At 41.8% G+C, this 26,934-nt stretch overlaps 1 protein-coding gene across 29 annotated transcripts in view; it reads left to right on the forward strand.

Moving 5' to 3' along the window:
• Pard3 (par-3 family cell polarity regulator) overlaps positions 1 to 26,934 on the forward strand; it is a 552,281-nt gene that overhangs the window by 222,270 nt on the left and 303,077 nt on the right. For 28 of the 29 annotated variants that reach the window (XM_006982509.4, XM_006982506.4, XM_016001065.3 and 25 more), the window contains one exon: positions 20,261 to 20,439. The exons of the other annotated variant lie outside the window; for it this stretch is intronic. In XM_006982509.4, the coding sequence (XP_006982571.1) occupies positions 20,261 to 20,439 (179 nt within the window). The remainder of the gene's footprint in view (positions 1 to 20,260; positions 20,440 to 26,934) is intronic. 29 annotated transcript variants of the gene reach the window in all.

The following is a 26,934-nucleotide window of genomic DNA, read 5'->3' on the forward strand; positions in this document are numbered from 1 at the left end:
TTTTGACCATAGATCCTTTTCCTAGTTTGGCCTACATTTTGCTTTCATTTTATAGCTAACTATGTGATATCTCTAGAGCATGCTTTTTTTTTTTTCTTTTCTTTTCTTTTTTTTTTTTTTTTGTATAGTAGGCGAGGCAGAGTCACTTGAGGCCCAGGGTTCAAGGCCAGACTCAGCAGCATAGGGAGACCCTGTCTCAAAAGGAACATAAAGAATCCTACCTTGCTTGTCTCTGTGCCAGCTGGCTTGGAGCTCCACACTGCTGAAGTTCCGTGTTCTCCTTCTCTGCTCAAAAGTCTAGCAGAAGAATAGTGTCCTCGGTCCAGGATTGTGAAGGGCCTCAGGTGCAGCCTGATCAACCACTGATCATGTCTGTGGAGGTTTGAGGTTATACACGATCTTTAATTTCACTGACCAGATTCCTTTAGTATGGATTTTTTTTTTTTTTAACATGGAAGAGTTGCTCAACAAGGCCTTCCACTGGACACTGCTGTTATATATTTCATTTTTTATATGTTGTCTGAGATTTTAAATTTATATGGAAACTTCACAAGTAATTTTTTTTTTTTGAGGTGTAATCTGGCCTTGACTCCTATAGTAGCAGATGACCTTGAATTTCTGATCCCCCAGCATCCATCTCCCTAGTGATTATATCCATGTGGAGCTGGGGATTAGAGTTGGACTTTGAGCATGCTAGGCACTTACAAGCTGAGATCTAGCCCCCATGCCCACCTATCTCCCTGCATCTATATCTTGAATCAACACTAATGCTCATGTAACAGCTCTGTTAACACAGACCCTTGAGACTTTTAATTAGGAAATACACGCACTGGAAGCGTGTCTCAATGATGGTCTTCCCTTTCAGTCAGGTTTTCTGACTCCAGTCACTCTGGACATTATCAAGGCATGTAAATTGCTGGATTTGTGCTCACAGTCTTAGGCTCTATTGCTTCAGGAAAGTTCGATTTAGACTTGTATTTGTTGGTACTATTCCTTATCAAATTAAAAAAAAGAAACAATACAAATAAAAAATTTTGAACTAAATAAAACAGATACGTCAGAAATGAAGGTATTGATGAGCATTTCTTGTGAGTTAAGACTCTCAGGGTATTTTTCCTGGTGAAATATCAGGGTTACTCCAAGGCCTCCTGGCCTATCATAAAGACAAGTAAAATATTTAGCCTTTTGTCCAGGCTTGTCTTGGATTGGAGTTTCCATAGCCTTAGGATCCCAAAAGGTGGGCTTATATGTATATGCTACTTAACCTGTGTTACAGTTTCTGTTTTTGTTTGTTTTGTTTTTTAAGACAGAATCTCTTACATTCTATGTTGGCCTCCAACTCTGTAGCAGAGAATGACACCTTCCCTTCACCTCCCAGCTCTGCGATTGCAGACATGTGTGTACCCCTGGTTATTTGTTGCTGGGGATGGAACCCAGGTTTTTTGTGTGTCCTGTTAGCTAAAATTTAGAGCTAACTTCTGTTTTAACTTTTTGTCCCCATTCATTGTACCCTGGGCCTCTCTGAGTTTCTGCCTTGCTTAGTAAGCTCCTCTGTCCTGGATTTACCCCTCACACTACTTCTTGGAGGCCAGAACTGTCTGGATAGTGTCTTATTTAGTCTGACTTGAGAATAGAGAATTTGTCTAGGTATTGTGGGTCTGTTGGCATGCTGGTAAGTTTAGTAACCAGATTTCTGAAATCTAAGGTGGTTTGTGCTGAGCACCACTGAAGTAGACCTGTGTAGATGTGAACAGCTATTGTATGACTAATCCATTTTAGAGATGCCAGAGCTGTAACAGGCACAGAGGATGGTGAGATTGAGTTTAGAGTGCCTTTGTTGTAATATGTAGTTGGATGTTTATGCAACCTAATTTTTAATGATGGCTTCATGTAAACAATCAGCTCTTGACAATTTAATAATTCAGTGATATAAACTAGTGTAGAAATGTCAGGCTGAACAGAGACAGATCACAGATTTTGAGTTTAAAGTTGGTACAGTTGGTTTCTACAGACTTTCATTTTTGAGGTATCTGGACTAAGTTTAGCATGTATCAGTGAGGGGGGTGTGTGTGTGTGGAGGAGAGATATTAAAGATGAACGGATGGATGGATGGATGGATGGATGGATGGATGGATGAATTACTGATAACGAGACGTTCATTGGGTAAAGAAGGTGAGGAAAACAATGTTCTAACAAGCACGGCTGTCCGTATCAGCGACCCCACTCCCCCATCACGTTGTTTCTGTTTTTCCATTGCTCCTGACACACTAAGCCTACAGTCTTCTTAAATTGTAAGGATACATGTGAATTGGGATTATAAAGATACCTGTTGCCTTCTGGGAATGTGTCAGCCTTTTCTGATGATTGATCTTTCTGGAAGGTTCCACGGAATAGCAGTTGGTGCAGTTTCTTCATGAGCTCCAAGTAGTGAGCAGCACATTTTTCCTTGACGAGAAGCTGAAGATGTCTCTTTTCCTTTGGTTGCTAATTTCTAGTGATTTCACTGTCATATTAAAATATTTAACGTGCTTTATAGTCATTTGATTGAGTAGAGATGTGTTGGCGTGCGATGGCCTCCGCTGCTGGTGTGTTCTGCAAGGTTCTCATGATTACTGTTGCTTCTCAGTAGACTGTCTCCTTGTTCTCTTAGGAATGCAAGTGTCAAAGGAGTGTGGTTTATCAATATTGTCTACTATTTGCAAATCTATTCCATTTGGGGCATGATAATTCATAACCACAATTTGTTTTAGGGGTTATGAAACCTGAGATTTCAAAGGGTTTTTTGAGTTTGGGCACATTTTCTTTTCATCAAAGAAGAGTAGTATTCTGTGCCCGGCCTCCTGTGAATTATGGGATTTGTCATTGAAAGACAATTGCTCAGAATAAATTCATGCTAATTAACTTTTTTGCCATATATTTTTTAATCCACTATTTCCTGGATGTTAGAGTCAGTTCATATGTTATTATATTGTTATCATTATTATTTGAAATAGATCTTGTGTATCCCAGGCTGGCCTTAAATTTGCTGTCTAGCCATAGATGACTCTGAACTCCTATTACTTCTTTCTCTCCCTCTTGAATTCTGGGATGGCAGGCCTGTACCAACACACTCCATTTAAATGGCGCTTGGGATCGAACCCAGGACTTTGTGCATGTGAAGCAAGCACTCTACAACAGACACATCCCAACCCTGCCTCCTGTTAATTGTGACACATCAGAGCTTACTGTCCTTTGTATAAAGACATAGTTGATGTACTACAAATCCAAAATGTTGCTAGTATCCTTCTAGTTGATAAACATAAACAGTTGTGGTTTTTGTTTTTTTTTTTTTTTTTTTTTTTTTTTTTTTTTTTTTTTTTTTTTTTTTTTTTTTTTTTTTTTTTTTTTTTTTTTTTTGCTGTTTGCTTCTTTCTTCGATAAAATACCATAGCCAGAAGCAACTATTAGAAGAGAAGCATTCATTTTGGCTTATGGTTCCATAGGGAGGGCAAGGCATGGTAGTGGTCAGCTGTAGCAAGAAGCCAAGAGGTCACATCTCCACTCATAAGTAGGAAGCAGTGAGAGAGGGAGAGGGGGAGGGGGAGGGGGAGGGAGGGAGGGAGGGAGAGAGAGAGAGAGAGAGCGAGAGAGCGAGAGAGCGAGAGAGTGAGCGAGCGCCCATAGTCTGAAAATGGGGCAAGGCAATAAATTCTCTAGTGATCCCTAGGTGACTGACTTTTCCCAGCAGTGCTCACCACCTCCTCAAACAGTGCCAACCCGCTGGGGACATTCCTTATTCAAACCGCACCACATAGTGATGTCTGAAATAATAGTAAGTCTTTTGGAAATTAAAAAAAAATGTGGGTAAGGAAAATGTAAAGTTAACACTATGAAAAAGGAAAGGAATTTTACTCATATCTGATCAGATCTGAACTTGGAAGCTGGCTGTGCTGGCTCATGGGAGTGGGAGAAAATTCACTGCTGTACTGCATTATCAGCATGCTTTGTCAGACCCCTGGAGATCTTCATGGATTGTAGCCCACCTACCAGCCTGCTAGACTCTTAGGGAACACTTTTTTTTCCTCTTTTAAAAATACAGTCTCAATATGTAGCCCAGGTTCACCTCTGATTTTGTATCTATAGCTTGGAGTGGCCTAGAATTCGGAATCCAGTTTCCAGTGTGCTAGTATGAAAGGTCTATGCCACCAAGCCTGGCTCAGATATTTGTTAATGGCAGTGTTGTTTAAATCTTCTTTGAGATGACTTTATGTGTTGTATGAATAAAGTATGGTGACCTCCTCTGTTGTCTTCAGCAACCAGTGAGAGAGTCTAGATAGCTGGATCAAAAAACATCAAAAAAGAAAGGCATGCCCGAGCGAACTAAACCATGAGAATGTGCTCACTGGCATATGTGCTTCTGTTTGGGAATTTACTATTCTCACAAATTATCAACTTGTTCTTGAGTAGTTTTCGTGCCTTCTGTTATTTTACCTTTTATAAGAGAGCAAGCATATATGAAAAGGTGAACACATTCATAGGAAACCAAACACCCAGGTGACAGGCGTGCATATTGATTCACTGCGACACCCAGGTCACAGGGTTCCATACCTATTCACTGGGACACCCAGGTCACAGGCTTGCACATTGATTTACTGGGACACCCAGGTCACATGGTTGCACATGGATTCACTGGGACACCCAGGTCACAGGGTTGCACATGGATTCACTGGGACACCCAGGTCACAGGGTTGCACATTGATTCACTGGGACACTCAGATCATAGGGTTGCACACAATTCACTGGGACACTCAGATCATAGGGTTGCACACCATTCCCTGGCTGTTAGCACCATTCTCATGCTGCTGCTGGTTGATTGCCTCTGGGGGAAGGAATTGCAACTTTTCTCCCTTGCTTTGTTGGGTATACATAATAGAAACGAAATTTCTTTACTATTTATTATTATGATGACTTGGATTTTATTGTTCATTTCCTTAATTTACCGATCATCAAGAAGTGAATTATCAGGAAACACTTGTAATGTTTGGCTGCAGCTACTGAGTTCATGGCTTTGAATTACTGGATCAGTTCCACCCAAGTTCCTAAATTAGCAAAGTGTTTCTCTGAGAAGGCTGATTAGATGACAATATTGAGTGTCTCATAGGACTGCAGTGACATTCAGCGTGGATTGAGGGCTTTCATCACACTCTTTTTAATCTAGGTAAATGCTCCCAATATAGAGACAAGACAAAATGCTCCATGGTTAAAACGCTGGTAAAAATTTAGACCTTTAACCCACTGTGTGCTATAGTGTTTCCAATGTTGCTTCCTCAAGGTTAACTCAAGTTCAAGGCTTCTAAAGAAAGTTCCCAAGCCTAGAACATAGTACTGATTTCATCAGTAGAATTACAGACCAGTCCCTCAGCACTTCAGCACAAGCTGAAAGTTTTGTGAGGTTGAATGTAAGCCTTTGTGTCACAAAGGAGGAAATTAGGGGGCAAGAGAGAATACTCAGCCTGGGCTCACTTGTTTTCAAGGATCACACTGTTTACTTTTCTTGCTGCTGGGACAGAAGCAGCTTTAGGAGTGAGTGGTTTCTTCTGGTTAGTTTGGCAAGCACAGTCTGTTGTAGTTCAGAGTATGGATGGTGTGTTCGCAGGAGCTCAAGGCAGCTCCTCACATTGCATCTGCAGTCAGGAAGCAGAGATGAATACTGCTGCTTGCTTCCTTTATGGTCAGTCTTCTTTATATCCAGCCCGCCCTTAGGAAGGTCCCACTCACACTTAGGGTTGGTCTTTCTACTTCAGTTAACCTAGTATAGAAAATTGCTTACAGACATGCCCAGAGGTTTGTCTCCAAGCTGATTATAGACCTTGTCAAATGGATAATCAATATAACCATCACAAAGGGCTTTCCTTTTGAATGAAGACCTAAGCATGTATGGGGTCCTCTGTGAGCCCAGAGATGCCCAGAGGCTTTCTCTAAACAGCACTGTCTCCTCACCCTGGTGATTCTTTGTGTAGTTAAGTGTCAGCTCATACTTGCCATAGGGAAATAAGGAGGCATATTAGAAATCTGTACTAATGTAGATAAATTTCATAAAATCAGACAAGATTGATGACTGACCCTACTTAATTCAGAATAAAGGAAGGGAATCTAATTTTTCTATTTCTCCACACCCCGTTTGCTACAATGAAAATGGCATTATCTTTTGAATCATTTCCAATGAAATGATTTTCAATATTGTTGTCTTTGTGACATTTGGACAATTAGAATGCATTTCTTAAGCCTACTGGAAATGCCACAATGCTTTTTCTTGTTTTCGATTTTTTCCTCCCAGTGATTCTCTCTCTTCTTGTTGCCTAGGAAACCACTATTGGGTTGAATTCTTTTTGCTTGGTTGTCAAGCTAGCAGAGGGATAGGTAAAGTTGTTTAGATTTACTGGTGTAAAAGTGCTGCTTAAATATTAGAAATGTTTCATCAATATTAAAGCGGTTTATCTCCCCAATTAAAAAGCAGCCAACTCTTTGATGCTATAAACATACTAAATAGAGGATTGTTAACTGCTTTGATTGTGACTGGAACTTTATTTTGTAGCAGATTATGATAACATTTGTATTATCACAGTGGGTTGTGTTAAATATAGCACCTTGATAAACAAAGTCATATGTAAATATTTGTTTATTTTTGGGGAGTCTAGCTATGAACTGTGATTTCCCAAGGTGCAAATATAAACATAAAATATGTCATAAAAATTCTGTTAGATGCTAGAAAATGCAGGTTCTTCTTCCCTGTATTCTTTAAGTAGACCAACTATTCCATCTTTAAACTTTGAAAGTTGAGAGAAATAGAACCACCTGTGACCTTGTCCTTTATGCAGTAATAAAAGGTTAATATAGTTGAGAGTATCAAATCATAGCTTTGGTGTTATACTTTCATTTAGCTGAGTTAACTGATCTACAAAATGGCCAGAGTCTTAAAACAAAACATTTCAGAGACATGTCTGAAGAGTTTAGTAATAGTAATCACTGCTCCCTCATAGCCTCCCAGCTTTGAAATAAGGCCAAAGAGACATCAGTGAAATAGCCCCCAATAGTGGCTCCTATATGGGGCAGCCTAGCCACCTTGCTACCTGGGGCAGAACCTGGTGACTTGCTAGAGAACACATAATTTTTGACCCCCTGTGGTTGTCGGCATTGGAATCTGTATTCTTAGCTGGATCCTCAGGCCTGACCTGTAGTGTGTGTCAGCATGGTTCCATGTCTTGGCTGCTCACTAGAGTTGATCATGGGCTTGTGAGAACATGCCTAGACTAACCTTACACTAAGTCTTTAATACATCTGGGTAGTGCCCTGAAGCCAAGCATTTCATGAAGTATGCCCAGATCCTCTTTACAACAAACTAGTGAAGATTTAGAAAGATTGACATTTCTCACAGAGCATCTTTATATACATAGGTGTGAGTTTGCTGTTGGTCTGGATTTTCACCTTTAGGATGTGGAGTCAGATAGAGGAGGGGATCCACATAAGGGCACACTTCCTCAGTGGTCAGACATTATCCTTAGCCCACAAATATTTGCCTGAAATGATTGTTTTGGTACCAATAAACCCATTTTCTAAGATCATGCAGTTACAATGTGTGAACGTGCAGATTAAGGTCACCTCACACACTTCTGGTCATGCTTGTGGCACAGCTGTGAAATGTGAAGCATTTGTGTATATGCGTGCACACACACACACACACACACACACACACACACACACACACACACAAACACACACACGACAAGGTCCCTCTTCTTCAGTGTGACATTCCTCCCTCATACATGTCTTCTAACAAGACAACAAATTATGATAACGTAAGAGCTTTTATTGTTTCTCAGCTTTCCCTAAAAGGAGCCTGTCTCATTCATGATTCTTTACATGGCCCTTCTTTTTTTCTGTCAAGAATATGTACAGATATTGACGCCCCAGTTCGGCCATGAACTGAGGGACAGAGTCTGTCTGTCCTTCTTATTTTGTCAGTAAGAGGTCTGCTCAAATGCATTTGCTAAATGGCTGCCCTTTGGTGATGAGGACTCTGGATGCTGAGAATTTTGTGAACAAGGTAGGCTTTCAGCCCTAGACCCCGGGATTCCCATTCCACCCTTGTTGGGTAGGAGCCCATTTTCTTTGTTCTGATGACTGAGATGTGGATTTATTTCCACCGCCTCTTGTAAATTAACTCTAGTCAGGCGTTCTTACTATTCTAAAACTCAATTTCCCTACCTGTTCAATAGGAAAAACTCCTTTAGCTATTTACTTAGTGTTGCTTTAAAGAATTCCTTGTTAGTGTGTTAAAGTTCCTCTCACCTTCCTAACATAGTAAGTGTCCAGCACCATCAGTGACTCCACCCTGATTGCCTGTTCCAGATGCATAGGATGTAGTAACATGTCCATTACTCTTCCCTTAAGGAGAAGAGTGACGGCATTAGATTACCAGGGAAAGCTCTCATCCACACATCGAAGGTAATACATATAGACATGCAGCCATATGCTTCAGGACCCGGAAGCCTTGCTCACTGCTTGGAGCCACTGACTAGTGCCAAGTAAGCTGATTACTAGCCAGCATGTACAAGGTGCCACAGTGAGAAATTGATCTGAAACTGGACAACCTGTGTCCTGCTCTCCCCCTTAGAAATTATTTCCCTTCCCATTGGCCCTTACTGCATTTAGCTTTCCACAGCACCAATCCCTGGTGACATTGTATGCACTATTACTTTATTGTCTCTTTATCCTCACTGAGATCTGTTCGCCACCAGCAGCTAATTGAGTGCATAGAGTATAGTGAGTCCTTAGCAAATATAGGCTTCCTTAACAAAAGACAAAAATTTCACTTGTGAGCAAAATAAAGTGTAGAGATTTGGTCTGGAGTGTATTGCAGTGCATTTGCTTCAGCAGCTTGGAAGCTTGGGGTTCATCCCCAGCACCACAAAACCAAACAAACCCAGTAACAACAACAGCAGAAGTCTGGAGACATCTGAAGAGGTTTGCCTCCATGAAGCAGTTGATAAGAATCATGCAGGCAAAGTAATTATAGAATCAGATGAAGATGGAGTACATCCGTGAATGGAAAATCAGCTAGTGAAAGTTGTAGATCCGTAGTCCCTAGGTGAAGGCACATGTTACACTTTTCTATAGCATTACAGGTTAGAGGTTAGAATAATAAATCGATGGGAAAGCCATGCTTCTCAAAAGTTAACCGGACAGTGAGTGACGTCTGCAAACCCTTAATAAGATAATAGAAGACAAATATCTAAGGACAGCATTGAGCCTTTACAGAATATCCCCATCAATCAATAGTCGATGGCAATTTTTGAGAGACAAATTCCTTGTCAGATATAATTGATAGTTTTCAAATTTGATTCCATGATTGTTGAACTGAACTGATAAAGTAGAAACTGGAAGAGATAAGAGGGATTTGATTCAGGTCAAGTGTAAGATTCTTCCTGGAGTGTGGGTTTTGACCTGCAGTATGTGGTACCCAGGCACCCCTGGAGGGGACTCAGATACACATGGAGGTCGGCAGTGCAAACTGAATAGTAAAAACAATAAAATGAAAAGAACACATTGCTGGGAGTCTATCTATTATTGGCAGTGCTTGAACTAGCAATTCAGTCTTTTCTCAACAGTTAAAAAAAATCGCCCCCCTTGGGCTATCCAATATGTATCATTGTTTCTTCTCTGATAAAGAGATTGACCTTACTGTAATTGAGACAGTAGATATAAAAAAGGTAGAGATAGCTGGAAGCCACGTTTATTCATCAGTTTCATTTATAAACCATTTTTGCAAACATTTTCAAGTACCATTTTCTGTGCTGGAGGAAGCATTTAATAATGAAGGTGAGTTCTGACTGGCGAAGTTCATGTGAGCACAGCTTCCATTCAGCTGTGGGAAGCTCTTAGAGCAGGTGGGCCCGGGAACACCTGTGGCATTTGGTGCCTTCAGCTGCCTCTGGGCATGAGGCATCGAAGCATTCAGATCTGTCCATGCAAAAGACAAACAGACAAACAAAAATCCCACAACTCTCACCTAGAAAGGAATAAAGAGATGGTTTATTAGGGGGCCAAATACAAATGACCATGGCCCAGGAACACACATTCAGATTACTCCAAATTCTGTGTTCTGACATGGTAACACTGTCATGATTCTTTCTTTCTTTCTTTCTTTCTTTCTTTCTTTCTTTCTTTCTTTCTTTCTTTCTTTCTTTCTTTCTTTCTTTCTTTCTTTCTTTCTTCCTTCCTTCCTTCCTTCCTTCCTTCCTTCCTTCCTTCCTTCCTTCCTTCCTTCCTTCCTTCCTTCCTTCCTTCCTCTCTTCCTTCCTCCCTTCCTTCCTCCCTCCCTCCCTCCCTCCCTTCCTTCCTTCCTTCCTTCCTTCCTTCCTTCCTTCCTTCCTTCCTTCCTTCCTTCCTTCCTTCCTTCCTTCTTTCTTTCTTTCTTTCTTTCTTTCTTTCTTTCTTCCAAAATAATAACAGAACAAAGGAAACACATTTCTGGAAGTCCAGGTGGACAGGTAACAGCACAGCGGGAGATGGAGCAGCGGGCTTCGGATACTGTTAGAGGATATTCTTAGTCTTTGCATTGGTGGAAGCCAGTGCTCTGTTAATACATTTCAGAATGACTTACCTCGTAGTCACAAGGATGATAGGCCACAGAGAGGTGGGCAGGAAGTACCTCTTTGGCTAAGATAGCTCAATTTTGCCCTGGACCTGCAACAGTCTAGCTCACTACAATCATGGATATTTTGATTAGTCAGTCAGCTTTTGTAGAAGGTTCACTATCGGAAGGACTTTTTTTCTGGAAACTTCCGCTAACAGATCCTAGAATGCAAATACCAGGACTTGTTCTAATGTTGCTGTGGTCCAACCAGACCAATAATTCTGATCCACTGCATTTGATTGATGGGTTAGAAAGGCATCATATGCTTTCCAAAGAGTAGAACCAGGCTCACAGTGCTGTAGTAAGTTAAGTCAAAAAGCCACGGGCTTTTCTCACTTACTCCTTTCTGCACTTTGGGACTGTCTTCCTGCAGAGCTCTGAGGTGGAACTGCCAGTCTGGGTATGGCTGAGCACTAGCCATGACAGGTGGCATAGGAAATAGGGTTGGGAGGACACCTGAAGTCTACTCACAGCCTCTGGATGGAGAATTCTTCCCAGCCTTAGGCTTGGTGCACTGCCATTGGAGGGTAGCTTTTGTAATGTGGCACATGCTAATAACTTGGCTTTTCCCATGGTGAATTGTGTCTTCAGGAGCTGTGTAGTGGCCCTGGAGATGGGAGAAATGGTTGTATTTTGTATGAGGAGTAATTGTGCTATTTGTATAGTAAATTCTATTAGAAACCTTGTGACTTTATGCTTTTTGATTTGATTAAATATCTTGCCAGCTTATGCTAGGCCTTTTTGGAACAAGTTTATTCATTGCCTCAAGTGGTTAAATAACATATGAGTCAACTGGAAAACTAAGAGAAGCAGCGATCGGCCTGGTGAGGAGGAGGCAGTTGGAAGTCTAACTTACACTTGCGTCTCCTGTTTACCATTTGTCCTAATTCCTTATTAGATTTACCCTTTCTTCACCTTATTTAAAAAGCACGTTACCTAGGAAAACAAATCAATATTTATAGTGCACTAGTACCACAGAGCATCTGGAATCCTGGGATGATGGTTTATTGCTGCTTTAGCCCTTCTTCAAAGCAGCGATGACATCAAACGGCCTGCACAGCTGTCCTGGGCCCAGGACCACTGCGCATCCCTCTGAGCTGCAGCCAGCAGCTTCATTATTAAAGATGCCTATCTTTGAATTTTCTTTTTAATGTTTCAGAGGCCAGACTTTGAACATCTATATATTAAATAAATCAGAAGATCACTTGGTGGGAAAGTTTTATCATCATATTTTTAAGTACTTCTGCTTTCCTAAAATCAGGGCTGAGGAATTTCAACAGATAAGAAGTGCACATTATTGTTAATTACTGTGATGGATATAAAGTACACCAGTTTATTAGTGATGCTGCAATAGGTCACCAGCTCAGGACCACTCTGTGAGTTGCAGAAGTCTTGTAATGGTTAGATTTTAGAATCACCTTGAAAGAGAATGTCAATGAGGTGTTATCTTGATCATGTTGGCCAGTGGGAATGTCTGTTGGGGCTTGTCTTGATTAAGATATTTCAGTAGGAGGACCCAGCCCTCCATGTGGGTAGAAGCATCCACTAGGGAGAAGATCCAGGCTCCAAGAGTGGATAACTTGAGTTGAGCATGCATGTTGATCCATTGTTCTCTGCTCCAAACTGGATATGGTGTGATCAGCTGCTACCTTGACTTCCCCACAGTGATGGACAAGAAACTGAAATTGGGATCACATAGTTTCTCTCCTAAGTTAGTTTTTTCAGAGTATTTTATCATATCAGCAGGAAATGAAACTAAGGATAGATACTGCATTCATATTTATTCCTTGATGGCAAGGGCAAAATGGTATTCTCTATATGATACTAAGTTCTGTTGCTATGAGGAGAGATGGCAAGCCTCTCAAAGTCTAGATATTTATCAGAATCAGCTTTCTTAAGACCTGGGCTGCTTACTCAGATGCCCCCCTCCTTCACTGTGGCTAACTTGGTGTCCGTCCTCACAGCTTTTGGTATTTGCAAGCTGTAGTGCTTATAATATTGCAGCATAGGGATCTTTTTATACTTGCCTGACATGTTGCTAGATGGCTATCAGTTCTTAGGAGGAGGTTTGGTGGAGGAGACTGGTGGGGGCAATGAACATGTTTGAGATCACATGTTTAGTGCTCAAGGAATCTTTTCAGCCCTCATTGTGGTCTTTGTTTCTACCTGTTGGGAACCAAAGCCCTAAAGAGGAACTAATTCCAGGACCTCAGGACCAGACCTGTGGTTCTCAGGCTCTGGCTCATGGATCCTTATGAGTCATTGAGATCATTTCAGGGAGGCAGAGGATCACACATTTTCATTATTATTAAGATGTATCTATTGGACTGGGTGGGGTATAGTGGTAGTAGACTCAGCTATCACCATGTGTGAGGCCCTGGCCTCAATCCCCAGCCCCAAGGGTACCAGGAATGCTCACTGTATTGTTGACTTGCCTCACACTGTATGGGTAGGGGCAGTCCAAAGGTAACATGCTGGCCACTAGTGTGGGCATGCTTCATTTGCCCCATACACTCAGTTGAAAAAAAGCCCCGCTTGTCACTCACACTGCTTACTCCTTGATGAACCAGGGCAAGCCCTTACTTCAACCTGACTTCAAGTATACAGATTTTAAATGGCAGAATGGGAAGCAGGCATAAAACATTGCAGCTGTCTAAAAAAACTGCTAGGCAATGGCTTGAATTGGGAACCTTTTAGATTTCATTCAGAGAGAGAGAGAGAGAGAGAGAGAGAGAGACAGAGAGAGACACAGAGAGAGACACACACACACACAGAGAGAGAGACAGACAGACAGACTGTGAGTGCGCACGCACGCACGCACGCATGTGTGTGCAGGTCAGAGGTTGATGTTGGGTCTTGTCCACCTTGTTTTAGCCAGATTCTCCCCCTGAACTTGGAGCTCACCATTTCTGGTAGACCGGCTGGTCAGAGAGCTCTAGCGATCCATTTCTCTGCTTTCCCAGCCTTGGGGGCCTCCTGCTTGCACAGCACACACTTTGCTCACCTACCCAGCTCTCCAGCCCTGCAACATTATTTTTATTTTCAAAAAGGGCAGAAGGACTGGATATTCAGAATCTGGTATCTGCTGGTTTCTAGCAAGCGGATGACAGGAGCCTATCAAAGAAGGGCAACAGCTGCCAGGACTTGTTGCCAGAGATAAAATTCAACCTTTTGTGAAAAGCAGGTTTAGGAAACTCACACCCACTATGAGCATGACTGACATCTTCCCAACCCATAACTTGCTCCTGTTGACAACTTCCCACCCTGTAACACGTTCCCAATGAGATCAGTAGAGACGTTAACATATGTGATTTTTCTGATAGGAAAGAAAATGTGTCAACATTGAGAAGATTGGCAGAGCTCAATAACTAATATTTCCCAGATGACTAATGCCGCAGAATTTTTCATCAGTAGATATTCCATTAAAAGCGTGAGATAGCCAAGCAGATTATAATGTGACGGAAAAGTTCACACCCAGGTTGCAGCTGACCTTTGAGAAACTGCCATTCTCCAAGTATGGCCGAGGAATCTCCACAATTATCTCAGAAAGCAATTAGAATATGCTCTCGCTCCAGGTCCCCGTTTGTACTGCTGGTTTTTCTCTCTGCTTTCCCATTTTGCAGCAGAGTGCCTGCAGAAGCAGATATGGGATCCAGGTGTCCTCTATTGTATGAAACATAAAGCAGTGGCTGTCTCCTCTGGTTTCATGCTTTGCTTTTTGTAAAGACATTGTCATAAACTCATATTGGTTATGGAACATATAGTCGGTTTATTATTGTTTCTTAAAAATGAAAAAAACAGTAAAATTTTAGCATTTTTTTCATTTTCACTTATTAAATGGTAACCACCTTCAGCCCTGAGCTGCACAAACCACATCTGTTTGAGGCACTCACTTACTTTTTTGCTGCTATTGTTTTGTTATAGTGAAAAGCCCTAGCTGGGGCTTGCACTTCACTGTGTAGACCAGGCTGGCCTCAGACTCACAGAGATCAGCCTGCCTCTGTTGTATTAGAAGGGTATCACCGCACCTGGCTCTGGCTTTTTGGACTTGGTCAGGTCCTGAGGTGACTGTCTGAGACCCATGCCAGCCTCAGCCTGTTCATCTGTACTGTTCTTTAGCACCAAAGTATCCATGCTTGTAGCCCCCCTCCACTAAGCAAATAGGCCTCTTCTTCTCTGTGTTAGCATTTTTGCAATGTAGATGTGTGCTGTTACAATCTGCATTTATAGCTAGTGTGTTGTTCGTCTGCTCCTTGATGTGAAAAGAGGCAGTTGAATATGTCATTTTCAGTGTGTGTGATTCTGCTTTGAAGACAAGATTCTTCTCTTTAATAGTTGATGCCAACATTCATTGTCATAGGTAGATAGAAATAGAATGCCTTTTCTGATACATTAGTGAATAATAACTTAATGATTTGTGTAGTCATGAGCCTTGCTCAGGAGCCCAAACTTTTGTCTAGGACATTGATCTGTGATCATAGTTGGCTGTTCCTGTATTTTTGAGCCCAGCTTATCTGTGAAGTGAGCTACTTGTTTCTCCATTGTGACTGTTACAGGGCTCATATTAAAATATAAAATAATTCAGACCCTCCAAAGGAAGTCATTGGCTCTAAAATTCTATTCGTAAACCTTTGTGTTTGTGTAAGCTGCATAATAATGCTATTCATGCAATTATAGAACCAAGAAAAAAAATAAACCAGTATACCTCCAAATGAGTGCCATTATAGTGGGAGATAATCAGTTCCTGCTGGATCTGAATTTCTGTGTGTGTGAACACAGAGCCACACTGGGATCTCTGTTTTTATAGTTATTATATATATTCATAGAGTACAATGTGATACTGCCCTGTGTATATGATGTGTAGTGATATAGGTATACTCATACAGTGTACCTAGCATCTCCATGTTTTCAAACATTTTTTACTTCTTTATGTTGGAAATATTTGGAATCCTTTACTTTTGCTATTTTGAAATGCACAATAAAAATTCTTGGCTGTAGCTATCACACTGTCCTATCAGGTTCCAGAGCATGCTGCATTATCTGTTTGTCTTTGTACTGGTTTCCTCCTCCTTGCTCTTCTTGCCCACAGTGCACACTTCTACAAGAGCAGCTTCGTCAGCTTCTCCCGTGAATGGATGGGACAGTATGCTATCTTTCCCTGTGTCTGGTGTGCTTCAATACCATAATACTGGAGTCTTTCCGTTTTAGGACAGCCAGTGCTATGCCTGTATTGAGATCACCCAGCTCTTATGGCCCCTTAAAGCCTTTGAAACCTTGTTTCTGGTTACCTGACAATCCTCTAGTGAGAATTCACCGCTGACTTCTTTATTTAGTTCTGTAATATTCTGACCAGCCTGGTTATTACTATTATTACTCAATTTCACCTTGTTGAATGCCACAGTGCTCAAATATATAAAAGGGGATGTTGCACGGCATATGCATTAGAGGGTAGCACAGAGATGATGCCCAGGGTGGTTTTATGGTGACTCTTAGGAATCAGTTTCCCTACAATACAAGCATGGCTTTAATGGCCACACAGGAGGGACTGCATATCCATGTCTCCCAGGTGTGCCCCTCAAATTGCAGTTTCTGTGGCCCATAGCCCCATGCTTCTTCATCCGCTTGGCAAGCAGCCTCCACCTCCAACCCCCTGTTCCCACAGTCAACTTTATTTACAGATGCAGCTGCATAGACTGAACAGATGTGCATGGTGTTGAACACATAAATAGTAGCCTCAGAGTACCTGAATGCGCCAGTGTTGCTTAGAGGGAAAGAAATTAAAACAGCACTTTCCTTTGGGAATTCGAGTTCTCTACTTTGTCCTTATGTCCCCATCGTTCCCTGTCTTCTTGTCTGACTCTGACTCTGTGCCTGCCCGAGGCTCTCTGGTGTTGTCTGTCCCTGTGTCTGTGTGTCCCTAACAAAGGACTTTGCTCTCTCTCTTACCGAACAGCGCAGAAAGCATCACATGAAGCAAAGAATGAAGGATCCTTTGCAGAATTTTTAGTAGGGATTACAAAGGATTAAGTCACTGGCTCCAGCTGACTTTGATAGCAAACAAATGCTACCAAGCAATATCTGCATGTTGTCTTCAACATTTATGATGGATATTCATTTTATAAAGTTGTTTTCAGTGTATTTGCTGTTTTCAGCATCTGTTACCATAACATACACACAGGTATGCATTACTCATGGGTCAAGGGAATGGAAGCGTGTGTGTGTGTGTGTGTGTGTGTGTGTGTGTGTGTATGTTTGCGTGTATTTTGCTTTTCGAGACAGGGTTTTTCTTTGTAGTTTTGGTGCCTGTCCTGGAACTTGCTCTGTAGACCAGGCTGGCCTCGAACTCACGAAGATCCGCCTGCCTCTGCCTCCTGAGTGCTGGGATTAAAGGCGTGTGCCTCCGCTGCCCGGCTTTATGTAATTTAAGATTGCAGCTATACATTAGCTTAGGGTATAAAAGTTGAGTTCATGGAGCAGCCAAGGTCTGTAAAGTTTGTTGTTCTTTTAAAGTCAGGCTTGGCAAACAGGCTGAGTATATAGTAGGGCAGCAGTCTTCTCTTAAGTGACCTCTCCATGTATTATTAACTTTGGCTGTGAAATCTAATGAAAGTTCTAATCCCTTAGAATAGAAGGGAACTTTTCCTAATACTGCATTGCCATAAAGGTGTGATTTCTCTGTTTGTTTCAGGTTAACAGGTTAGCATAGTGCTCATGTCTAGGCAGAAATGATGGTTCCAGGTAATGGTGTAATGGAATCCTGAATGTCGTGTGTTCCCCCCACTGTGTTGATGCTGAGAAGCAAATTTCTGCTGTGAGATGGAATATACTTCTCTGGTCATTTTGTGCCAGATAGTGGGTGCTGATTTTAGCCCTTATGGCTGCGCTACTATTGACACTGTTAACTCACTCTTTGAGCTTCTATGATATTTATACTTATACACTGGAAGCTGGGAAGGGAGATTGGTGTCAAGACCTGGTTAAGTGACGGAAACCTAACAACTCTAGCACTGCTATTACTCAAAATACTCATCATTGTAATCCTAGGGAATAATTTTGTTTTCTTCTGGTAGGGGACTTCCCTTATAGTATTAGTACACATTGATCTTTATGTGTGGTGTTACACACTTGTCTCAAAGGTGACAATATAGTTCTTTTATATATATATATATATATATATATATATATATATATATATATATATATATATATATATATAGTGTTCTGCCTGCATGTATGCCTGCAGGCCAGAAGAGGGCACCAGATCTCGTTATAGGTGGTTGTGCCACCATGTGGTTGCTGGGAATTGAACCCAGGACCTCTGAAAAGAGCAACCAGTGCTCTTAACCCCTGAGCCATCTCTCCACCCCAACTATATAGTTCTTATTTATTTGTTTTATTTATATATTTATGGGGTCTTGTGTGGCCCAGGCCAGCCTCTACTCCGTATGTGGCCAAGGATGATCTTGCACTTCTCATTCTCCTGTGTTCACTCCACAGGTTCTGGGATTACAGGCACATGTCACTACTCATAGTTTGTGTAGTACTAATGATTGAATCGAAGGGTTCCTCTGTGCTAGGCAAGTACATTCTGCCCAACCCTTAGTTAAACCCCTAACCTCTGTTTAATTTTTTTAATTGCAAATTTTAAGTAATGTTGGCTGTCACAGGTAATTTATACACACTTAAAACCAGAAATTACATCTTATAATTTTTATGAATGTGTTCCTTCTATCGAATTAAGATAACTACAACCAATGCTAAACTAAACAACTGTTTTTCCCCTTGGATAGTGTTGCCCATGTTGCGGTAGTGTTATCAAGTTTTCATGGTGTCGATGTGGATGTTAAGTAGGATATTTCTGAGGCTGGCTTGTCTGTGGCTTTGTAGGTGAGCTTACTGGTTCCTGGGAAGGACATTTTATTAGATGTATTTGGGTTTTTTATTGTTGTTGTTTTTAGGGCTTACTTCTGACTGTCCTAGAACTCATTATGTAGACCAAGCTGGCCTCAAACTCAGAGATATCCACCTGCCTCTGTCTCCTGAGTGCTGAGATTAAAGGTGTACACCACCATGCTTGGCATTTGTTAGAGGTCTTTAAGGTAACTATTAAAACTTATATCCTAGGTTTCTCCTCTGCTGTGGTCCATCATGCTTCAGTGATACCATGACAGACACTGGCCTGAATTTGTTGCTGATTGTTTTAATGCAGCTGATTGTGTTAATATGGACACATTTTAATTCTGCATGACTGTTGTATTGAAATGGTCGTTTATGGAGTGATTTATATGAGGGAATAGCAGAGGTTCCTGCATATCGTGCACTACTCTCAAGATCACTGTACGCACTCTTTTTCTTCTGGCTGTGACAGTATCTGACAAAAGCAACCTAAGGGGGTGTTTATTCCGGCTCACAGTGTGGGGAACAGTCTGCTGTGATGGGGAGCCATGGCGGCAGCAGAGAGAGGCAGCTGGTTCCAGTGCATCCACAGTCAGGAGGGGAGAGGGGGAGGAGGAGGGAGACAGACAGAAGCAGACAGAGAAAGAGAGCTGGTGCTCTCCTCACTTTTATTCAGTCCGAGACTCTGGCCGTGGTGCAGCCCACTTTCAGGGTGAGTCTTCCATTCTCAGTCAAACATCTCTGGGTTTATCCTCATAACCGTGCCCCGAGATATGTCCTAGAAGAATCGAAATCTTTTCAGGTTGACAATGAAAATTACCTTCCACAATCCTCTTAGGGACAAGAAGCAACTGTGTGCTTTGCATTTTCTTGTAATAATTTATTGAAGAAAAACAGTGCTACATTCAGTGTAATTCTTCAGTAGACTATCCAAGCATTGTCTAAGTTCTACATTTCTAATTCTGTAGATACACTTCAAAGTTATATGAAATGATTTCTTTTTCTTTTTTTGTTAAATGTCTTACATAGTATTTGGGATAATTTATCTGGACATAATGGTAAATAAGAGCAGTGTGGGTTGTTACTCTTAATTTGATCTTTTTCATGTGCCAGACAGTGACTCTTATTTAGACCCCATACTATCCTTATCAAGCAGGATGTTATTTTGTCATCATTCCAGTAACAAGTAACTAGAGGTAGAGGACAGCCAGGTTTCTTGCTTACAATCATGTTAGTATCGAGTGTTGAAGCCCATATACCAGCCCAGGCAGCTTTGTCCAGAGCTAGCCCTCTCCTCCATCTCCTTCACCACCAGGGCATTTGAAAGCCTGATAGGATTTGTGTTAGAGTGCTGTCCCTCTGTCTCCATGTAAAAGCTTTACTTGGGCTAGCAAGATGGCTTTGCAAATAAAGGCACTTGCCTCCAAGCCAAGATCTAAACTCAATTCTAGGATCCCACATGGTAGAAGGAGAAACTTAACGTGTGCAAACTGTTGTCCAACCTCCACACACATGCCATGACACATACACACCCACATACACACACAGACACACCATAAATAAACGTGATTAAACCTCAAATTACAAAATGAAGATCTAGTAGTCTTTGGTCACTAGTCTTTGCGTTGAATGCATCTTTCCTAGTGTGGTGTTCATCTCTGCTAAGTCCAACCCTCTCTTTGTGTGTAGATATGCCTCTTCATGTCCGCCGGAGCAGTGACCCAGCTTTAACTGGCCTCTCCACTTCGCTCAGTGATAATAACTTTTCCTCCGAGGAGCCCTCCAGGAAGAACCCCACCCGATGGTCCACGACAGCTGGCTTTCTCAAGCAGAACACCACTGGAAGTCCCAAAACGTGTGACAGGAAGGTAACCACTCCCACTTGTTTCTGCAACCCTTGACATCTTCTGTCCTTTGGTGCCAGTCAAGTGGGGTCAGGTGTTCCTTGGGCACAGGCTGTGGCCCTGTGTGAGTGTTAGTGATTTTCTCATCAATCTGAGGAGAAACTAATTTTCTGATGAAATTCAGTGCTGTCTATGCAGTATGGGGATCCATGTTTTGAGCTGATAATATTTCCGTATGATTAAAAAGACAGCTCCCCCTTTTCCTTTTCTTATGCCTCTGCCCCTCCCCCTTCTGTTTTCTTTCTTGGTCCCAGGGATGGAAACCAAGGCCTTAAACACGTCAGGGAAGCTCCTTAACACTGAACTATAAACCAGCCTCAGAAGAAAAACTTGAACAGGAAGCGTGGCCCTATAAAGTCCCTTTCTTATTTTGTTTCTGGTTTCTCTCTTCTCTCTTTATAGGAAATTTCTTTCTGCTTTCTGCCTGACCTTCTGGAGAGATTTTATACAGGAATGAGCAAATACCCGTGTTGGCTTAGGAAGTATATCCAAGAATTCAGAACATTATAGATGCAGAAGGATAAAAGCACACTTCATGTATATCCAAGAATTCAGAACATTATAGATGCAGAAGGATAAAAGCACACTTCATGTATATCCAAGAATTCACAACATTATAGATGCAGAAAGATAAAAGCACACTTCATGTATATCCAAGAATTCAGAACATTATAGATGCAGATGTATAAAAGCACACTTCATGTATATCCAAGAATTCAGAACATTATAGATGCAGAAGGATAAAAGCACACTTCATGTATATCCAAGAATTCAGAACATTATAGATGCAGAAGGATAAAAGCACACTTCATGGTTTTTATTCTGTTTCTTCCATCATTTTGTCCAGGTTTCCCTTTGGAATGGAAGTGCGCTGTCTGGTCATAGTGCAACTCACTCTTTTTGTCCCATGTTACTTAGCTCAGTATCCTCTGTGGTATATTAACATTATTTGCTGGGACCTTCATCACCTGCTCCTAGGGAACCCTACCATCCCATTCTGCCATGCCTCTAATCTCTCACCCAATGAGCTTTAAGTCATGCTTTCATTTTTCATGGTTGTGTCTGCAGAATAAGATTTTGTGAACATGTTTCACTGTAGCCAGTAATTTCACACAGCCTGTGATGAGAAATGTGGAGGTGTTACCACACAGTGCCAATCACATTAATATCAAAATGGGCACAGCTTGAGATTGATTTGACTCATCCTTTGCATCTGTGTGAAAGTTCCTAGTGGAGTTTCTTTTAATTTTGTTTTACATTCCAACAAAGTCCTGTCTTTATGAGTATTAGTTCAAATGAAAATAAAAACCATGGGGTATGTACATCCAAAATGAGAAGAATCAGACTGGAGATATGGCTCAGAGGCAGAGCCCTTGCATGGCACACACAATCCAGGCTTTAGTCCCCAGCACAATGATACTATAATAATAAAAACTGACAAGCATCTGAAGGGGCAAACATAGAAGGCAGTGTAGTTTTGGGTTGTTGGTGCCTATTGATTTAGCTGTTAGCTTTACTCTCCATGAGTCTGCAAGGACCCACATTAGATTGCTTTCTCCTTGCAGCCAGTTTGAGGCCTGCGAGGACTTGAGGTAAACTGTCCAAAGAGGCAAAATCTGCTTTCTGAATAGGCCTCATGGCATTTAATTTTTGTCAGAATTAATTTATATAAGTATTTACAAGTTTATAATCAAGGGAGGTTTACAGTTCAAAAATATTTGTTTCAAGTGGGCTTTCATCCAGTCAGGTTTGGCAGGCCATTGGTCTGAGCATAACCAGGCTCTATTTGTGACTCATTTAGTATCTTGGCTATGTATGTGACTGAGGTGTAGTTACAGCAGACAGATCTGTTTTTTTTTTTTTAAATCGTATTTCAAACATGAAAGTGTTTAATACTTAGAACTCCTTTCTTAAAAATTGTTGGAAAAGTCCACAGAACATGCCTGGCCTGGTACGTATCTGGCCTGCTTCTAAGCAGGCGCATCCCAGCCTTCTGCACACTAGATATTATTCTGTTCTCACAGGAGCTTGCCCCGCCTGCAAAATGGAGGCTGAACCTCCAAATGCTCTGAGTGGCGATAGACCAAGGAGCTTCCCTTTAATTACTGCCATTGGAATTTGAAGTTCCCACCACTGAATTCAGATAGGCAGAGTCATTTGTATGCAGTGCAGACTCTTCCTGGCTGAGGCTCTGGGGAGTGATCATCATCCTTCCCACTTCTGCCGCAGAGGAAGGCATGCAAGGGGCATATTGAGATGCTTAGAATAATTAACCAAATGCACTTCTGCCTCTGTAGTAAATAATATGTATCTGTCATTGTGAAACACCAGGGAAACCAGAAGAATAGAATAATGTAAAATCACCTGTGTCTCTAAAGCCCAGTAACTCCAACATTGAGATGTCACTGGTGGGTCGCCGCACCACCGCATACAGGCTTTCATCAGATCTCTGGAGCTAGGCAGGGTTGGACTTGATTAGTATTTGGATGGGGATACTGGTGAAACACACATTCATATACGCGTGTGTGTACATGTGCGTGCAAGCGCGCGCACACACACACACACACACACACACGCCATCTCAGCTTTGCATGCCTGCACACTCAGTATTCCTACATTTTTCTTCTACTACGAAGATTTTCTATTTGAATTTTATTAGAGAACATTTTAAACAATGTGAAATATTCTACTGTACAGTTTTCTCCGATTTATGATCCGCTCACTGTTGACCATTTTTGGTTTTTCTCTCCTCACATTGTAAATATCCATATTGGTACACAATCTTGAATATATTTTCTTTCTTAGAAGTGATGATTTTAACCAATAACACTTGGTTCTACTACACAGAATAGTATTTTCTGTTGCCCACGCCACACTTTCTCAAAGGCAAGGCCTATGTCGATACAAGCCCCTAGATGACATTATGTCCTCACAAAGGATACAGAAAGGTAGTGGTAACAGTGTGGCTTTTTTTTTTTTTTTTTTTTTTTTTTTTTTTGCTTAACTTCTCAGTTATTAATTTACTGATCTTGTCTAAATGATATGCTGGGAACCAGAGAGATGGCTCAGCAGTGAAGAGCATTTTGCAGAAGAGCCAGGTTTGATTCCCAGCACTCACAAGGCGGCTCTCAACTGGCGTATGTTAACTTTAGCTCCAGCGGATTTGATGCCTCCATGGGCGCCAGGCATATGGGTGGTGCACAGAGATGCATGTAGGTAAAACACCAGTACACATAAAACAAAAATAAATAAGTCTCAAATTATATGTTGTTAGTACTATAAAACATTTCACATCTGTCTGTCTGTCTGTCTGTCTATCTCATTCAATGTTTCTATGTTTTCAGCTATGAAAAGACCTCCCTTTTATTTTTCATATTGGGAAAGAGGATGGGAAGAAAGATTACTCACTGGTTATCACAGAGCACGAAGTATGGTTCTTCTGAATCCATGAGAGCCCACCCATGGTGCATGATTTTAAGATATTGTAGATTATTATCAATTTGTAGTGGGCATTTGGGCTGTAGAGACAAAGGCAGATGGATCCTCAAGTGGGATGATGGAGTATACTTCCCCTACGGAGTTTAGGGCCACAGGCACAGGTGTTCATGCTGCTGAGTCGGCTAGACCTCTGAGAGTAGGTTTCTGTGTGATTCTGGGATTCTTTATTTACTTTATTTGGGTATGAGAGGTGGCGGAGGGCAGGGAAGGGACCCTTGCATTTTCTGGAGTTCTCTTGGGTATCACTCAGTCCTGTGTACAGCATTTCTTAGCTGTCTGCCTTTCCACTTATCAGAGTCGGGGTGGAAAGGGGCTTGTTAGGCACCGGTTTTCACCCGAGATTTCATGTGCAGTAGACACTTTATTTTAACCTGTGTGGACATGTAAGTCATTTCCCTGCCTCCCTCCCTGGTCCTCCTTATTCTGAGTCAGTATAGCTGTGTGTCTGAGCCCATGACCTGGTCATAGAAGAAGCAGCAGGGGGCACTCAGCAGAACTGGCAAGTGGGGAGTTCCGTGGGTAAGACCGCGCCGCCACAGTGTGGTGTCACAAGCAGCGGTCTCCCCCCAAATTTTGACAGGTGAGGCTTTGATGAGTCATTTACCTCCTCCCTTAGAGATTAAACAGCGGTAGATTTAGCATGAAACTACACGTTGGCAAATTTCCAAGAAAGAGCCTTTTCCAATTAGCGGAGGGGGAGGAAAGCCATAATAAAAACACCTCACGATGCTGTCAATAGCTTTTAAATTATTCATTGGTTTTTCAGAGAGAGGCTTTGGAACGTTTCTTACCCCCTGGCTTTCTTATTTCTCTGATTACTGGCCATGCTTAGTGTGTTCTTGAGGTTCCCAGACACATGGAGCCACTTGGAAAAGGAGTTTTCTAACTGAAGCCTCTGCCATCTCCTTCTCTTTGAGAAATGAGAGCTTTCTCCTAACTTCAGAATGGTGCGTGCGCGCGCGCGCGTGTGTGTGTGTGTGTGTGTGTGTGTGTGCGCGTGCGCGCACACTCTAGAGTTCATGTGGATGCATGTGTGCTTGTATGAGTATGGAGGCAAGAAGCTGGCAATAGGTGTCTCCCTTAGTTGCTCTCCACTCTTTTTTGAGACAGGCTCTCCCACTGAACCTGCAATTTCAAAGCTTTGGCTAGGTTGGCTGGCCAGTGAACTCCAGGAGTCTACCAGCCTCTGCTCCCCAGCACTGGGGTGACTGAGGCAGGCCCCCACATTGGGCTGAGGATTCAAGCTCAGGTCCTTGCTTTGCTAACTGTGCCATCACCCCATCTTTTAAATATTTTTCCAGGAAGCTCAAGATGAAACCTAGGGCCTCATACATCAGTGCTTTTCCCTGCAGCTGTACTCTAGGTTTTGAAATTAATTTGAATAGTCATTTCCTTTAGTATATTTTAAGGCACCACAAACATTTTTACTTTCTATGGTAATACTACTGTGCTTTTTATTTACCAAGTAATGAGACGTATAAAGAGGCAGGTAAGCCCTTTGAAATCATGAAGAAGTGTAATGCCAAGGCAAAGGTTGTGTGTGTGCATTCATGTAGACAGCAGCTGTCCTTGCCACAGTGGGGAGTCTGTCAGCAGGATGGTTTAATTCCAGCAAACATCCTAATTTCTGTGGTATTGAATTTGCTCTATCTCATAAATATTAGTATTTGCAGAATATTCTCTCTTATACTTGACTTTCGAGACTTCATATCTATTAATGTTATTTGGTGGGCTTTCTGTAGTTGACATTTATATTTTTGCCTATATTATTTCTCATGAAAGTAAATTTCAGGACTGTATTTCAGAGCCTATCCCTAAATGTTATGTTGACACCCCTTGTTTAAAATTAGATTTCTGAGCTAGACTTACTTTATAGGATGTATAGTTTTAACGTCACTGTTATTTCACCTAAGTTCATGATTAGAAAGTGTGACGTACTTAACGTGTAGCGTTGTGAGGAGTCCTAAGGCATGCTGGAGGTATGTGTGCATGAAACGAACATGAAAGGAAGTGGTAGACTTTTCTAGTTCTCAGCCTGTCTTGTTGAATAGCTCCATGTTTCTCTTATGGACTTACACAGGGGAGAGAGAGAAAGGTCGGGGAGAGGAGAAGGGAGAATGCAGAGAGGGAGGAAGGGGAGAGGGAATTAAGACTTGGGTCCTTGCTTTATTGACTGATCCATCATCCTGTCTTCTAAATCATTTTCTGTGGTGTCTAGAATGAGCCCAGGCCATCATGGTTGCAGGCTGGTGCTTTGCCCCTCAGCTGTACTCTTGACTAGAGAGGGGTGGGGACGGGGGGAGTCTTCAAAGCTTCTCTGTCCACTCCTGAACTGCACCCTTTCTGTGTGGTACCCAGCGTACAGAAAACGGATAATGTACTTGCTGTTGAGGAGCCAGGAGCCCCTGTAATCGCAGCCCTAGAGAGAGGCTGAGACAGCTGACGGACAGCCTCCAGTTCAGCCTGTGTGCACAGTGTGACCCTGTCTCAACAGTAGTGAGGAAGAGAGGAGAGGGAAGGAACAAGTAGGCTGTCACGGTTATTCTGAGATTGCTTCCTTTTAGGCATTATAATAACAATAGTAATACCAATAGTAATAATAATGATGATGATGATGATAAACATAGCAGAACGGAATCTGGAGCATTTATGTGCTTTTGTGACATTTGACTTTTTTTCATACTTGGATTACACATTTAATCACTTTAAAATTCAAGTCAATTAAAATGAACTTATTCTAAAGTGCTTTAAAGCTGCCTTACAGCTAACTGTGGCTTGAAGCACTGACTCTTCCAGTCCAGACAGAACCAGAACTGGAAGTAGCATTTCTGTGCTGAGGGTAGTGACTGGGTTCTGGCCTTTGTGCATCCCTCGTGTTTTCAGTCTGCGGAGCTTTTCAGTGCAGGAGGTTCTGGCTCCCAGCTTCAAAGATGAGAACTTCATAGCTCATTCATACTTGAC

The sequence above is a fragment of the Peromyscus maniculatus genome, chromosome 5 (assembly GCF_049852395.1).
Source record: "Peromyscus maniculatus bairdii isolate BWxNUB_F1_BW_parent chromosome 5, HU_Pman_BW_mat_3.1, whole genome shotgun sequence".
NCBI lineage: Eukaryota > Metazoa > Chordata > Mammalia > Rodentia > Cricetidae > Peromyscus > Peromyscus maniculatus.